The following is a 14,941-nucleotide window of genomic DNA, read 5'->3' as shown; positions in this document are numbered from 1 at the left end:
TCTTTCGAAGTGGCTTTTTTCTTTCTTTTTTTTTTTTTTTTTCTTTTCTTTTTCTGGCGAGTTGTTCCCTTGTTTGCAAATGTCTTTTTCGATTGTCTCCGATCTTGCGATGCTTTCAGTGTCGTTTTCACCTCTATGACAATGGTAAACATCACGGCCTTCGCATTCAACGCTTGTGCTTGGTCTGGCAAACCATAAGGTTACCTACCGACCGTGCCGTCGCCGGCAAATGCACCTCTCAGATGAACCCATCTACTTCCCATCATCACCTACCATCTTCTCTCGCCATCTCCACCCTCCTCCTGTCCAACGCCTTATCAACCTACCACCTCCCGTCTGACTATCTTCTCAAACCTCCACTCGTGATAGGCCTCCTCCTCAATCAACAGCTGTCCAGCCTTCTTTGCCTGCATCTGGTTTTGAGAGTTTCCCCTGGGTAACTTCTTCATCTCCCGCTGAAAACGTCCGCTAATGTGCTCAATCACATTCGCGTACATTTGCCTCTCGCGTTGCATGAACTCAAGGTTAGGAAGAAGGGATTTGTAGAGACTGGCTCTGAGTCACAACCTCAGCCGGAGTCAGTCTGGTCAGAAGCGGTGTCTTGGCCGATGCTGCGGCTGTCACCTCGATTTAGCCACGATATGGGTGCAGTGACGGGCGATGGCGTCTGCTATCGGGGTCGGTATTCGCATGGATTCCGGTGGTCGCAGGGCCGTATCATGATCGGTACTCGAGCGGATTACGGGTTCTACCGCATTTGAGTCCAAATAAACCTTGGAATAACTGCTGCGGCTGCACATGCACACGGGGGAGCAGGTCGAAACACGAGAACTGGGTTCTGGCGGTCTGTACCGGCAGCTGCGGTGACGATGTCAACTTTCCGGAGACGATGTGAGGAGGGATGATGTGGTCACCTTGCCTTTGAGAAGGTTTTCGATCTCCGAGACCATAGATAGTGGGGTCGTCTTCTTTGCCCCTGGGGTTCAAGTTCCCGTCATCTCCGCTGATTGCTAAGGTACCAGCCGAGGCTTGCGCTCACAGAGGGAAAGAGCAAGGAAGACCTGCATTGGTGGATCCGTACCTATCTGGTGACGAGTCAGAGGAGTTCAATTGGCAAGTTCTGGATACTTGAGAAAAAAAGACCAGCGTACCTTACTTACCGCAAGAGGAACCTGTGGTTTTCGCAGCTGACGGGAAATGTGCCATAGCTCGTCACTCCGAGCTGTTGGGATATGGAGAGGAGTTGTGCACTGCAGCATTTACTGTGCTGGCCAATAGTCGACGATGACAAGGAACACGATATCTTGTTTTGAGATGATGGTTGATACTGTTTTGCCAAGCCAAGCAAAAGGCAGCTTCTTCAGTGATCTCGTGTTACCGCGGTTCCATTTCTCTTTCGAGGGGGTGAGTAGATAAATTGGTCGTCGACAAAAACAGGGGTGTTTTAAAGTTTCTCTTCATCCCGTGACTTTGGTTCTCACTGCTTCCATCTGCGTCTTGGGGCATCAAGTCTGAAATGTCGGGTTCGCGATGTGTTCACAGACCCCGATATGTACTGCCTTACCGTAACGCACTCTTCTGCAATGAACTGGGATAGCTGCGTTAGATACCTCCAGATGTTGATGCAAATAGCATTTTTTTTTTAATTTTGCAATGCCAGACTGACCAAGGAGGTGGGTTGGAGAAGATTTGGCCGGTGTCCTGCCGTGGATAAAAGACTGCATTTCCCTGGAATTCTGGACTTCTTTTTCTTGACTACAACACTTTTCATTCCTTGGAATCCAAGACAGATCACTTCTTTGCAAGGAAATCCCGAACGTCTATACATAGCATCACCATCACCATCCAATAACCTGGTTGTTTGTGCAGCAAAGACCACTCAAATCCAAGTTCTAAAGTCTCTTCTTCTCCCCAAACTTCCTCTCTTCACACTTCGAGTCATCGGGGTCCGAGCTTCTGTTGCTTGAGTCTGTCACTGGTTGGAACATCTTTATCCCGTAGCTATACACTACCTATCTGGTCTACTAGTGAGTGCCTGGTTGAGTCTCCGAGTTGATTATCAACTGTTTACCCCATCACAGGTACATACATTCCCTCATTCCAACATTCCACCAAAATGTTGCATTTGACACTGACATCCTTTCCCCTGTGCAACTCCAGAACTCCAAATCCTCCTCCACCTGAATCTCTTGACCACCAAAAAAACAAAGACAAATCCCACAACCAAGTGCTCAAGATGAATACTCACGATATCATGATGGCGATGCTTCAAGCTTTCAATGTCTCGGAGGATGATGAGCAACGCCTGCCCGGCTCGGAAGCTCAAGCACCGGCTCAAGCCAGCAGCAGCTCCTCAAGACGCGAATATTTCATGAATGCAATGAGGGAGGAAGTCTCCGACGACATGTTTTTCCCGACGCCTCATACCACTCTCCACGGAAGCCCCATGTCTGAGCCGAATCTGGATCCGAATCCGACCCCGACCCCCCCGAGCCCCGGCCCCAGCCCCACACGTCGGCCCATGGGGCGTGTCCGCTCCATGCCCCCCAACCTTGATGTCGCTGACTCCTACATGTATGGGAGATTCTCTTCCGTGGGCACTACAGCCACAGGCGGGGAGGAAGCCGCCACCAAGCCACCCCTTCCCATAAGATTGCAGGCGCCCACACAAGCCTCTGCTCCAAACAGGGTAACCAAGGCCTCCTCCCATTCTCACCACAAGTCATCTGGAAGCAGAGAACCCGCCATGCGCGAGCTGGAGACGTCCCTGGAACAGACGGCGTATGCACGGCGTATGGCAAAGCTTGCCAGGAGGTCGAAAGCTACAGCGCGGGTACAGGAGAGGAGAATGGCCAGCGAGAACAGGAGGAATGTCACCAGACTCTGGATATTGGAACAGCAACTAATGGCACAGGTTCGCGCAATGGATGCATCGTGGAGATTAAAGTACCCGGGATATGGGATGAACAAATCTTCTGCGGCCGCGGGGGCCGGGGGCGGCGTGCCGCCCCCTTTGGGTTTGGCGATGGAAGAGGACGGATCTTCTGGCTACGGCCAGGTCCAGGAGGAGGACCCGGGTCACACGAGCTCACTTGATGCACACGTCAGCGATAGTGACCAAATGGAGATGGAGGTTGAACAGGAGGAGGACTTGGACTCACTTCAGGGAAACGTCTCTGGTGATGAGGAGATGGATGACGGACTGTCACATCCGGACAGATTGGAGTCACGTCGAGCAGGTCTCTTCTACCTTGGGCAGATCATGGACATGATGGACCCGCTACCAGACACGGCGTCAATTGATGGAAACGCCGGCAGTGATGATGACCAGATGGAGGAGTAGGCACCCGTCACCTCGAACACAACAACTTCTGCCTCCGATATGGAGGTGGCATCGGCATCACTGGCACTTGGGTCATGGTGGACATGGCCACCTGAATTAACCCCTCAATGAAGGCCGGATGGAAGCCCGAATCAAATGAAGGACGGACTTGCTGATGGTTGATGAGGGGCTTCTCGTTAGGGAAGATAGTGGAAGGAGCAATGGTTGTTGGCGGGGTATTTTAGGTGCTTTTGGGTTTCTGTCATACTTTCCTTCCTTTGTTCTCCTTACCAGCCACCCTCTGACCTCCACGAACCCTGGCATTGGCAGTGAACCTGGGCTGCAGTGGCACCCGACTTGACGAGTGCAACCCACAAAAGGCACTCGTCAATCACATCCATTGACGAAGACTTTTTTCTTCCCCTGTGCGATCATCATCATCATCAGATAAACGAATCATCAGATCAGGGCGGACGCACGCAACTTCCAGCCGGTGGTCACCCATTCTTTTCCTTCTCCAACCAAGCTGTCAACCAAGCATTTTCCCACGCATTGTTCTTCCATCGTGATTTGATAGATAAGACCGGACTTTGGATAGTTCCAGAGTGCTCTACTGGCGACCAACATACCTTTTTCCTTAGCATCCTTCATCCCCCATCCATAGTACCTTCTCCGAAGTAATATAAATCAGTAGTTTCATCGAGCCTTTTGGCCCCGCTATGCCTCAGTGCACTCCAATTAGTAACAACTAGAAGACATCGCCCACCACACTGACTTACATGCGTTTCAAAGTACAAGTTTTGGCTTGACCTGTAAGAATATTCTCTCTGTCTGGCGCCCGATCAGGAAATTGACGGTGGTAACAGGAATATCACCAATTTCTCTGGTGTTTGAGGTGGTCTTGTCAAGCCATGTCCTCTTCTACCAATTAGGCTGCCAATCAAGTATTTTTCTACACATTGCTCTCCCAACGTTCCAATTCACGTCGTGACTGTTACCTCTAGAAATCCAGACGCTATCATCCAGACTTACTCCCTTTTGAGCCCAAGCTAGGAAGTTTCTGTAGGCCCATATACCGTACTTGATCCAGAGTATCTACAGGCTACAGTGCCCCTGAGGTGAGTTAGTTGCCTCCCATTTGCACGATGACCCGTGCTGCTTAGAGGTACTCAAGCGGACTACCTCCACCCAGCTTTCTGGTTCTTGCTCGACTCCTTGCCGTTTGCTGAGATCTTGTACTTCCTCCCATGACTTTGTAATTTACGAAGCATTTCTCTGAATCCAACATCTTCAGTCGAGCGTGGCCAACATTTCTCAACCAGCCTTCACGATGGATACTCGCACAACATAGACCCACATACAGTTCTGGCCGTACACCCCCTTACCTCCGCCTATCATGGGGTTAAAAGCAACATCTTGCGCAGTCAGTTCGACATGACGCCGCTCACCTTCAACACTCTGACCCCCCTCGACCGCGGCCATCACCTCTACGGACGCCCAGGCCAATGCCAACTCCAACGCCAACATCCATCAAGACGGCAGCGGCAACAGAGCCCCTCTCCCTCCTCTGTTGTTAGGCGCTCTTGCATTTGCGTCCAGAGACTTGGTCTTCTTTGTTGTATACCATCAAGAAGCGTTGCTGAGAAACTGAAGAGCATGCTCGAGACTCGAGTGCAGAGAAAGGCGGAGTTTGAGGAGATGCTGCGGCAAGCGTAGAATCATCGCCGCTTGCGGTGACTCTGCAGCAAAGGCCCAGGTAGATCATCTCGAGGTGACGATTGATGCTATGCAGGCTTTGAGGTATGGGCTATGGGCAGATCAAGGGCGAGATTGAGGTAGCTACCAAGGGGCGAGTGTCCGCCTCATTACCTAGTAATGTCGATAGGTCAGCATGAGAAGCAACAGGAAGAAGGCGCTGCGGATAAGAGTGGGGAGTAGGAGCTTATGTGAAAGTCGTCTGGTCTTTTGTACTGTCGAATAACTGACCTTCTGAGCGGGTGCGAACGTCTCATAATGTACAAGGATTGGGGACCCGTTGACTGCTCTTGGAAACGGCGTCATTCGTGCCCGCCGTCTTTAGTGTTCGAACTATTCACTTAAAGCAGGAGCTGCCTCTGACTTGGACGTTAAAGATCAAACTGTTGGTCTTCAACTTGTGCCATCCACGCCTAGACTATTCCATACCCACCAACAAATCTGCGCGCACCCTTACTTCTCAAAGGCAAGGCATTTTTCTTCATCATTCAACTTGTAATCATCGAAAGCATCCAATATGGCAAATCGGGGAGTCAAGAGAAACTTTGACACGGTGGACCCCAGCAGCGACACCACCATCAGCAACGACACCACCAGGAACATGCGCGAGGCCAATCCAAGCCCAACAACAGCATCCGCCTCGGAGCCTCACTTCCATCCAACGACGAGTAATCCCACAACCGGCGCCAATATGTCACGGGCTGCCGGACCATCAAACCAAGCTACGTCCAACGTCAACCCTACTCCCGACGCCAACATAGGTGATCCACCCAACGCCAACGCAACCTCACCTCGCGCCGCGTACCACCGCCGCCAAGCCGCAGCCACTGTACAACGCATCGTCCTTGAGGAATCAGTAGCGCTCACGGAACAAATTGCCGAAACTTTGACAGAGCACGAGCTCAGGCATATTCTGCGCACGTGCATAATCAGGGAGGCTTCTGGGATCCCGCAGAGGGCTATGATCAAGTACCTTATCAGAAAGCTTGCGCTGATGAGGATGGTCGATCACCCAGACTTTCCCGAGTTTTTTGAGAGGTTCCAGCGAGGGGAAATGGACGTTGAAAGTGGGGCGGAGGCTGATGATGAGAGGGAAGAGGGTGATGAGTATATGGGAGAGGCTGAAGAGGTGTGGGATACGGATGAGGGAGAGGCTGGAGAGGATATGGCAGAGGCTGGAGAGGAGATGGATGCGGAGGAGGGAGAGGCTGGGGAGGAGATGGACACGGAAAGTTAGAGCCAGGTTAAGGCACTATGAGTAGTGGGATCATTTGGTTAGGGAGATGGTTTGGGAGGATCATGAGTTTGGTGGGACGATTTTTGGATGGAGAAGAAAAGTGAAGAGGTCGTTCAGGAACTAGAACGGCGGGCTCTCTCCTGGGAGAGACCTGGGGATGAGCAGCGTTGGAGGAAAGGGTGATGGATGTACAGCGGAGCGGCTCCTGCAAGTTACGTGGAATGAGGAAGCTGGAACTTGGGTAAAAGGGAAGGAGCAATGCAGTGAGAAGTGAGGGGTTGAGCAATGGAAGCTGAGTTACGAGCAGCGTTTTTTGTTTCTGTGTTTCTGGTACACTTCAAACCATGGCACTCTCTTCACTTGCAGATCTTTTTCACTGTAGTAACCTTCTCCAAGAACGAAATATCGTCAACAAACTCTCCGTTTGCGAACCTCTTCTTGAGCCACTTGGACTCTAGGCAAGCAGCATCAACCCATATTTCGGAGTTCGGACACTCGGAGCAACATTAAGCAAATCCTTCCATTTGATCATCAACGGCGTGTTCGTTTCGGCAGCATGACAGTAACAGAAGCCTTTTGTATGGTGGCCCGGCAGAAAAAGTTTGGGGTCGGGGTCAGAAGCGCTTCCTTTACTGCACCAGGTACTGCCGGCACGAGGCTACGAACACGGTCTCAGCAATCTGCGTCTCTTGCACTTACGGCTAGTTCGGAAGTCCCTTCGAGTTATCGCAGAGCAGGGCATATGTTGGCGGCCCGTAAGCCATCAGGTGCCAGCAGATGTGTCTGTCCAGTTAGTGAGCATTCGAGGACATTGCCCACCACGGTAACTTGCATGCATTTTAATTTACAGAATCGGGCTTGTCCTGTCTAAGTATATTTCCTGCCCGGCGCTCAAGGAAGAGATTGATGAATGTCAATTTAGTTCTCGAGTTCCTACGGTATCTATTTTTGGTTTGAAAAGCATGCAGTATGTCAAGGCGCCGAGAAGCCCAGGAAGAAGTCCACTGCACACTCGCTGGAGCGGGATGTAGTGAACTTTCCAGGTCCTTGTCCTCGCCAATTCGTGGAGACCAGGCATATATGCATGTACGAGGAAAGTTTCTACCAAGGCTTGCCTGCAATAAAGCTGCCGGCTGCGGAGTCAACATAAATGTTTGCGGACTACCGGCACCGTTTAATATGCTGCAGCTACTGGTCACCTGCCGATGCTTTTGATTTTTTTTTTTCCCAAGCGATGCTTCATGGAGGCTTTCCTCCCATCAAACAATGCTTGACTCCTTGGACGAGCCAGGTCGACGTTGACATGTGTCATTCAAGGAGAGGATTCGTGATTTGAGTCAGTCAGGCGGTGATGGAAGCTGTCAGCGCCGGCATGGGCCTACAATAAATGGAAGTGCTGCTGATGTGACGGACATCAACCGATGGCTTGTTGAAGTAGGCAAAGTGAAGAAGAGGAAAAAAAGAAAGAGAGACAGATAGGGCAGGAGAGCAGAGAGAAGGAACATAGGTTTCTCTCATGTTTGTTCCGTTAAAGCGTTCTGGCGCTGAAAAAGTAGAGTTCGTGAAGTTAGAATTAGATGCACGATGGAGTCAATCTCCCCAGTGCGGGGAGTACCTCTACTCACAAAAAAAAAAAGCGAAGGCCAGAATAATTTACAGCGTGGCCAAGGAAAAGGTTTACCTAGAACGGAAGACAACTAGAAGAGATCCACAGAATATTGGTTTCGTAACCAGAAAAAGCCAAATGCAAGTCCACTTGCAGCCAAGGTGGGCTTTTCGGAGGTCATAGGTAGAACAGTTGGTGGGCGAAACATGCCTTTGCAACACACATGTCATATCGGTATGGCAGGCGGCCCACGAGCGGTGGAAAGCAGCGGACAGTGGTACTTTGCTGATAGCCCCGAGTACTGGCGGGCGTTATGGTTCGGACCCGAATGTACGAGCCTCGATGTCTTTGGATTTCGTGTGTCATAGTATGAAGAGAGGCGGGGGGCTGGGTTCATTACATGCGGATTATAGTCATCAATACTGTGGACGGATCAATATTATGCGTATCAACAGTGTCTAGTCGTGGAAAAGTTGGAACAGGAGAAGTGGGCGTCAAGGGTAGAACCAACCAACTAGGCATATAGCCTTGGCAGGTCAGAAATAATAATCAACAGTACATAAACTCACAGCCTCGTTTATCTTCCTCCATTTTCCACGCACGAAGATGCATAGATGTGTTGTCATTTTAATAACCTCAGGCCAGTCTTTTGTCCTCAGGCACTGGTATGAGAGTCACAGGGATTTCTGACTCTGGAGAGTATAAGAGCAGGTCCACCCCAGGTCCAGTTGTTCTTCTTCTTCCTCTCGCCTCCTCATCCTGCTTAGGTAACCATCAGTATCACCACTGTCAACCTACACCAACCTCACGTTCGAACATTCATCCAGGAACTTTGTCATCAAGACCAAGACAAAACATCCCCAACTCTTCATCACAAATCTAGTCCAAGCATCATTTGCACCCCTGAATCATCTCCCACTAACTGTCACGACAACATCATCACCCAGTCCAAAACACCATTTCTATATATCATCAACTCGGTAAGTTCAGACGCCCACGAGTGCCCCGTGCTCTGGCTTCGAATGACTTCCTGCTTTCATGAACGCTCTTGGTCCCGCGTTGCATTTGACCGCTTGGTCTGTGACTTTTGAAGTTCTGCTTGCTTATGAATCCTCCCCTTGTGTTTTGCTGTGTTTACTTGGCTTTTGTGTGGCGATTTGCCCCAACCTCGCATAAGTGGTATGCAGCAACGAGAAGATTGTCTCATTCGGCAGGTTCTCTGGTTCTTCGTCTGTTGCAAGCCCGGCTTTAGGGATCTCTTCACATTCTTCCTGGTGGTTGAGACCTCAAGGCAATCTACTTGCTTTGCAGCTATTCCCGCCGCTCAGTGCGTTCTGAATGCCGATTCCGAGCAGCAAGATGGTCGGGTGACACACTGGACACTGGGGCAAAGGGAAACCTTGACCACTCAATGCTCCTTCCCAGTGAGGGCCATTGAGAAGATTAGGGCCAGACCCGCCTGCCATTTTGCTACTGTACTCCTATCACAGCCTGAAGTTTCAGAAGGCATGACGAGCCCCGCAACAAGAACCTTCACGACAGCTCCGCAGTCGGGTCGGGTCTTGACATCTCGTTTTGGCCGTCCACTGTATTGCGTTCTCTACCTTGCCTATTGTGGCTCATCAGACCCAATCCATCCCGTCGTCATCATCACTGCCAGCGTATCAAGGGCGGATCTAGGGGCTTCATGTGTAATACCCGCAATTCGCCCGGACGCCTCCCCTTGTTGTTCTTATAGCAAGCAGCAGTCCCTATTCCCACTTCTTCCTAAGCCAGTCATGTTTCTTGTGCCTTCAAAGAAAGCAGCGCTACCGACAAATCTAGCACTGCAAGACCGTGTGAGGTTACTTTTGGTTTCGGCCATTGTTGATGGAGCATTTGAGCCAAAACCTTACCTACGGCGTCGGATGACTTGTATCGGCTCACTGTACCTCAAGACCTGGCCTACCAATCCGACTCAAATCAGCCATGAACAGTGGGTAAGCAAGGGATGTAAAGCTAATAATCAGTGGCCTACAGAACCAGACTACCATCCGACACAATGGCGCCTCTCCACAACAACCACTCATCGCGGACTCTGCAGCTCCCCAAGTCTCCTATCATCAAAAAGGAGGAGCTGGAGAAGGATCAGGCAGCAGAGATGATCACCAAGATCCCCGCAGCACCAAAGAAAAACGGAGCTGCTAAGACTAGAGGTACCTCCACTACCAGCACAGGGAGCAAGAAGCGCAAGGCTCCCCCCACCACCAGCACACAGCAAGAGGAGGAGCAGCAGCCTCAGCCTCAGCCAAAGAGGCAGAAGAAGCAGAAGAAGCAGCCTCAGCCAAAGAAGCAGAAGAAGCAGAAGAAGGAGACAAAGCTGGAATCCAGGTCCCCCCTCCTCACGCCCTCATCAGCTTCAGCTCCTGAAAACTTCTCGAGGCGGTCATCATCATCATCCCCGGAGGTGGAGGTGGTGCCTCGTCCTGAGCCTGTCAAGTCCAAAGATCAGGAGCCAAGCGTTGGCCGTAGTGTTGTCCCGGTCAAGGGTAGCGGCGACGACACCTCCCGTGAACTCAAGTACCCTGCTGCCCTCTTGAAGTACCGGAAGACGCTCCAGCTGAGAAGTTCCCCGAAGCGCGAGGCGACACTTCAAAAGTGGCTGCCGTTGGCAAACCGGCTGATGGCTGCCCATGTCGAGAAGCTCGCAAAGTTAAGAGCTGAACTCGAGGCTGCTGCTGCCGCGCCAATGGAAAGCTGCGAGAGCAGGGAGAAGGAAGAAGTAGAGGTAGCTGCTGCTGGTGCCGGAAGAGCCTCCTGTTGCCCTCACCACGAGGTAGAAGCGAGCGAGGACGATAGTGACGACGACGACGACGACAGCGACAGCGATGACGAAGATTGGTGGCCTGGAAAAGATTTGGGATGGTCGAGAGATGAGGGGATGGAACATCGGGATGGACAACCTGTATATGGGGATGGATACTAGTTATTTCGGAAAGGACACTGGAGATATTGGGACGGACATGGACGGGGATATTCTTTTGGACACAGCGAATTTTGAGCCTAATTTGCGGATCTGAAGCTGAGCATTGTTTTCCCACTAGATTTCGTTTTTTCTCCAATACATCATGACACCAACATTACAGCCCATGACTTGAGTAACTCGGCCATTTACAACGCCCTTGCACGTCGCACACACCGTGACCACTCAGCACTATATCTACTGTACGCTACTCAACGCTACACCCATCCTTTTGACAACCCGGAAAATGGATTGCGGGAGACTGACATCTAAACCACGTAAGAGGACAGCTAAAACACAGTCATTTACATAACAACTGCCATGGAAATCTTAGGGTGTTTGTAGGTAGGGTTTGGGCAGGGTGTGCGGAGGGCTACTCCTTTGAGAAGAGTTCACTCAGAAGCTCTGCATCACAACAGTCAGTTCGTTCCTTTAACAGACAGATAGATTGATGCATGAGATCCGCGTAGCGAGCAAATGAAGAAATGTCTTGATTCATCGTCTGTCTGACTCTAAGTCTGTCTATCAACTGACTGCCGTCAAGCTTATATACTTGAGGCGAGCGAAGGTTGAGGCTTCCCCCAATAGGGCGCCGCTTCCTTCTGCAGCTAAGGTGCTTACGGGGAAACCCCGTATTAATACCCCCTTTTTAGAAAAAATAACGATATCCTCGTTGTATGCTACTCTATATGTATGTGTTAATTATGCGTGTCAGGGTCTTCGTCAACGTCTACTAACAGCGCGCCACTTTGCCTCCTTTTGGTCCTTCGGCTCCTCAATCCACATAAATACCTCACCCGTCGCGTAAGTGAACAAGTACAGGCCCGTCCTCAGCCTCTGGAACACTCCTCCGTCAACGGTAATTCGTCTCTCCCTGGCCATAAATTTCGTTACGACCTTATTTTTAACGAAATCGTTGGGGTTTATTTCTCTCTTCTGCCTCTTGATTTCTCGTTCCCTCAACACTTCGGCCATGCTCCTCGTTCCTTTCCATCATCTCAATGTGTCTTGCCATCAATTCGTCGCGCTCCTTGTTCTCGGCCAGCAAGTCCTCGTAGAGCAAATGAAGAAATGTCTTGATTCATCGTCTGTCTGACTCTAAGTCTGTCTATCAACTGACTGCCGTCAAGCTTATATACTTGAGGCGAGCGAAGGTTGAGGCTTCCCCCAATGGGGCGTCGCTTCCTTCTGCAGCTAAGGTGCTTACGGGGAAACCCCGTGTCATAGATGATCAACTTGATTTACCAACAATGACCACCCAAACTACCGTGATACGAAAAGATGCAACATGCTCGTCGTAATGCTATCATAACAAGATCGTGACAGTAACAGTAACTGGGTAGTAGTCCAACCTTCCCTCTTTTCCTTCAATCCCCGTTTCACCCCTTCCAGTCCATCCATTATGCACCGAAACGCCCACTCAAGCAGCCAAATCCTCTCTTGGCCTAAACTCAACCATAACCCCATCCTTGGTACTCGTAAACGTATCCACCAGCTGCATCTCCCCCACGCGATGTCTTCCATACTCCGACCCTTTCTTCCCTCCCTCCGCCGGATCATCCACCCCCACCGCCCTGCGCAAGTCATACAAAAACAACACCCTCGCTAACGTGATACTCATCTCGATGTAGGCCAGTCCCTTACCGATACAACCGCGCGGCCCGATGGAGAAGGGGCAGAAGGCTGATTGGGCAAGCTGGATCTGTTCCTCCGTCTGCATGGCAGCGCCGGAAGCCTTTTCAGATGGAGATTGGGTAGACAGCCAGCGCTCAGGGGTGTAGGACCAGGGATCAGGGTAGTAAGCAGCGTTGTGATGGATGGTATAGTGAGGAACGCCAATGATGGTGCCTTGGGGAACGTGTTCGCCATCAATGGTTATCCCGCCAGGCAGGACTTCGCGAGGCAGGAGACCGCCGACTGAGGGTGACAAACGCATTGCTTCATCGATGCAAGCGCGGAGATAAGTGCATGACTGGAGGCTGGGGCCCTGGTGGATGTCTTCAACTGAAGCGAAGCGGGAGCGGATTTCGGCTGTGACGCGGGCGAGGGCAGTAGGGTTGCGGACCAAGTAGAATAGCGTCGCGGCCATTGCGGTGGAAGTGGTGTCGGACCCAGCAATGATTAGCAAGTTTGACTCCCCCCAGAGCTCAGGGGTGGTGAATCCCTGGCCTGTTTCCGGGTCGCGGGCTTTAAGGAGGTAGTAGAAGAAATCGCGGCGATCGGTCTCGTCACCCAGCGCCGTGCGTTCGGCAAGCTGCTGGCGGCTGTAGGCCATGTACTGCGCTCTACCCGAAGCAATTTTGCGCAGGAAGATACGGTCGAGCGAGAGCTTGTCGAGCATGGGCATGGTGCCGCAGATGAGGTGGCGGTGGGCGGCGACGGAGACGAGGTCGACGGCGTAGCGGTTGTCGGGGCGCTCGAGCATGTGGAAGGCTTTGCCGAAGCAGAGGTCCCCCAAAATGTCCATGGCTAGCCAGCTACACCAGTCGGACATGTTTTTCGGGGAAGACCATCCCTTCTTATCGGCTAGCGGAGCGAAGCTGGGGCGGCCAAGGTCGCCGATGGCGTCGCAAAAGGTGCGGATGTTGGACAGGATGTAGCGCTCGACTTCCTTGATGGCGGAATCGGAGAAGGCGTGCGCCAGGACGCGCCGCTTGCGGGCGTGTAGGTCACGGTCGCGCGCGTTGTGGGTGTTGGGGGCCGGGTGGACAAAGGCGTCGTAGAACTCGGCTTTGCGCACGTTGGCCTTGAAGCCATAGATGTCCTTGAGGGCGGTGTTGGAGTTGACGGAGAGCGAGTTGGGCCCAAAGCGGACGAATTTGCCGTATTTCTCGTGCATACGCCAGAACTCGAGGTGCCGGTCACCTTTGAAGGCGTGGTAGGCCATGTAGCCGTCGGTCAGCTTGGCGAGGAAGGGGCCGGGGTATTTGGCGAGGGGGTGGAGGAAGAGGCGGTAGAATATAAGGCATGATGTCTGAGGTTGTTTGTGTCAGTGGTCTTCTTGTTTGTTTGAGAGGATGGCACGTCAGAGGATAAGACACTCACGTAGATAGCACCGAGGACAACCAAGGCCCCCAGCCAGAGCTGGAGGTGGGCAGCGCCAAATGCCATTGTTGGAAGCTTGTCTTTCTTGTACAGACGTTGTAGGTAGACGAGACAAGATAAGTGCTTGTGTGGGCTAATAAGAGAAGGACAATTCCAGATGGGGGCCGATACTATAAGAGAAAAGTGTCGCCAAAGAGGTGATCGGTGGTCAAGTAATATCTCCCTGCCGTCATCTTGCTTCTTGCTGCTCGTTTATCTTGCTTGCGGTCGTGAGGAGGACGAGGATCGGTTTGCGCCGGCATTGCTGTTCGGACGAATGACATGTAAGGAAGGGCGGGGGTCAGACCAGGGTTATGCTAGCGGTTAGAGAGATGTCCAGGGTTATGAATGGACAGCACAAGTGCATTATGTCGTCGCAGTGTCATTGTTGACTTGTATGCGCCAATCGCCAAGAGGTCATCTGCCACCAATGCTGCGGCAATTCACGGTATTCTCTCTCCTTTTTCTTTTAGAGAGGACGGAATTCGTTGGACACGGAAGGTTTCCATCTCGATGACCGACTTAGTTTCATAACTTGTCGTTACATTACATGCTTCGGATGTTCAGGGGTTCGGCACCCGATGCGATGGAAATGAATTGCCGGGGATTGGACGTCATCACCTTGATCGCATTGGATGTGGAGTATTGTTTACTTCCTTAGTAAGTATGTACTTGCTCATTGATGGCAAAACCCCGAGACATATTACGCTATGTTCAACTCCATTCCGAGTTCTTGGCAGTGAAACAAACAAACAAACAAAAAACACTGAAAAGCGGTCGAGGACAAGAGCGGACAGGAAGAGCGGGCCTTGAGCGGAAGAGAGGGCCGATCGATGTCGTTGACAGATCCCCATCGTCTCCAGAGCCCCAGAATTGCAGTGGAGTTGCCCAGGGCAGACAGTGGATGAACTCCCCGGATTTCTTCCTCTTGGCACG

The 14,941-nt window shown here is 51.6% G+C and overlaps 4 protein-coding genes across 4 annotated transcripts; 3 read left to right on the top strand and 1 right to left on the bottom strand.

The window, feature by feature from the left end:
* Window positions 1–2,236: 2,236 nt before the first annotated feature.
* On the top strand, window positions 2,237–3,343 carry B0T23DRAFT_327390 (uncharacterized protein; the record flags this gene model as incomplete). Its single annotated transcript, XM_062835608.1, has 2 exons — window positions 2,237–3,058; window positions 3,167–3,343. The coding sequence occupies 2 exons, from the start codon at window positions 2,237–2,239 to the stop codon at window positions 3,341–3,343; spliced, it is 999 nt and encodes a 332-aa protein (XP_062688229.1).
* Window positions 3,344–5,594: 2,251 nt separating this feature from the next.
* On the top strand, window positions 5,595–6,314 carry B0T23DRAFT_327407 (uncharacterized protein; the record flags this gene model as incomplete). The annotated part of the gene is made up of 1 exon (XM_062835610.1): window positions 5,595–6,314. The coding sequence occupies one exon, from the start codon at window positions 5,595–5,597 to the stop codon at window positions 6,312–6,314; it is 720 nt and encodes a 239-aa protein (XP_062688228.1).
* A 3,647-nt stretch (window positions 6,315–9,961) lies between these two features.
* B0T23DRAFT_326769 (uncharacterized protein) lies at window positions 9,962–10,885 on the top strand (the record flags this gene model as incomplete). Its single annotated transcript, XM_062835570.1, has 2 exons — window positions 9,962–10,115; window positions 10,182–10,885. The coding sequence occupies 2 exons, from the start codon at window positions 9,962–9,964 to the stop codon at window positions 10,883–10,885; spliced, it is 858 nt and encodes a 285-aa protein (XP_062688227.1).
* Window positions 10,886–11,986: 1,101 nt separating this feature from the next.
* Window positions 11,987–14,260, bottom strand: B0T23DRAFT_457192 (cytochrome P450). Its single transcript, XM_062841278.1, has 2 exons — window positions 13,967–14,260; window positions 11,987–13,895 (listed from the first exon to the last, which is right to left on the bottom strand). Exons 1-2 carry the CDS (start codon window positions 14,030–14,032, stop codon window positions 12,342–12,344), a joined length of 1,620 nt encoding a protein of 539 aa, XP_062688226.1. The 5' UTR covers window positions 14,033–14,260; the 3' UTR covers window positions 11,987–12,341.
* Window positions 14,261–14,941: the final 681 nt, after the last annotated feature.

Source organism: Neurospora hispaniola (genome assembly GCF_033458365.1).
Source record: "Neurospora hispaniola strain FGSC 10403 chromosome Unknown B0T23scaffold_10, whole genome shotgun sequence".
In the NCBI taxonomy this organism is placed as follows: Eukaryota; Fungi; Ascomycota; class Sordariomycetes; order Sordariales; family Sordariaceae; genus Neurospora; species Neurospora hispaniola.
The sequence above is the reverse complement of the archived record's forward strand: the minus strand, read 5'-3'. Positions and strand labels throughout refer to the sequence as shown.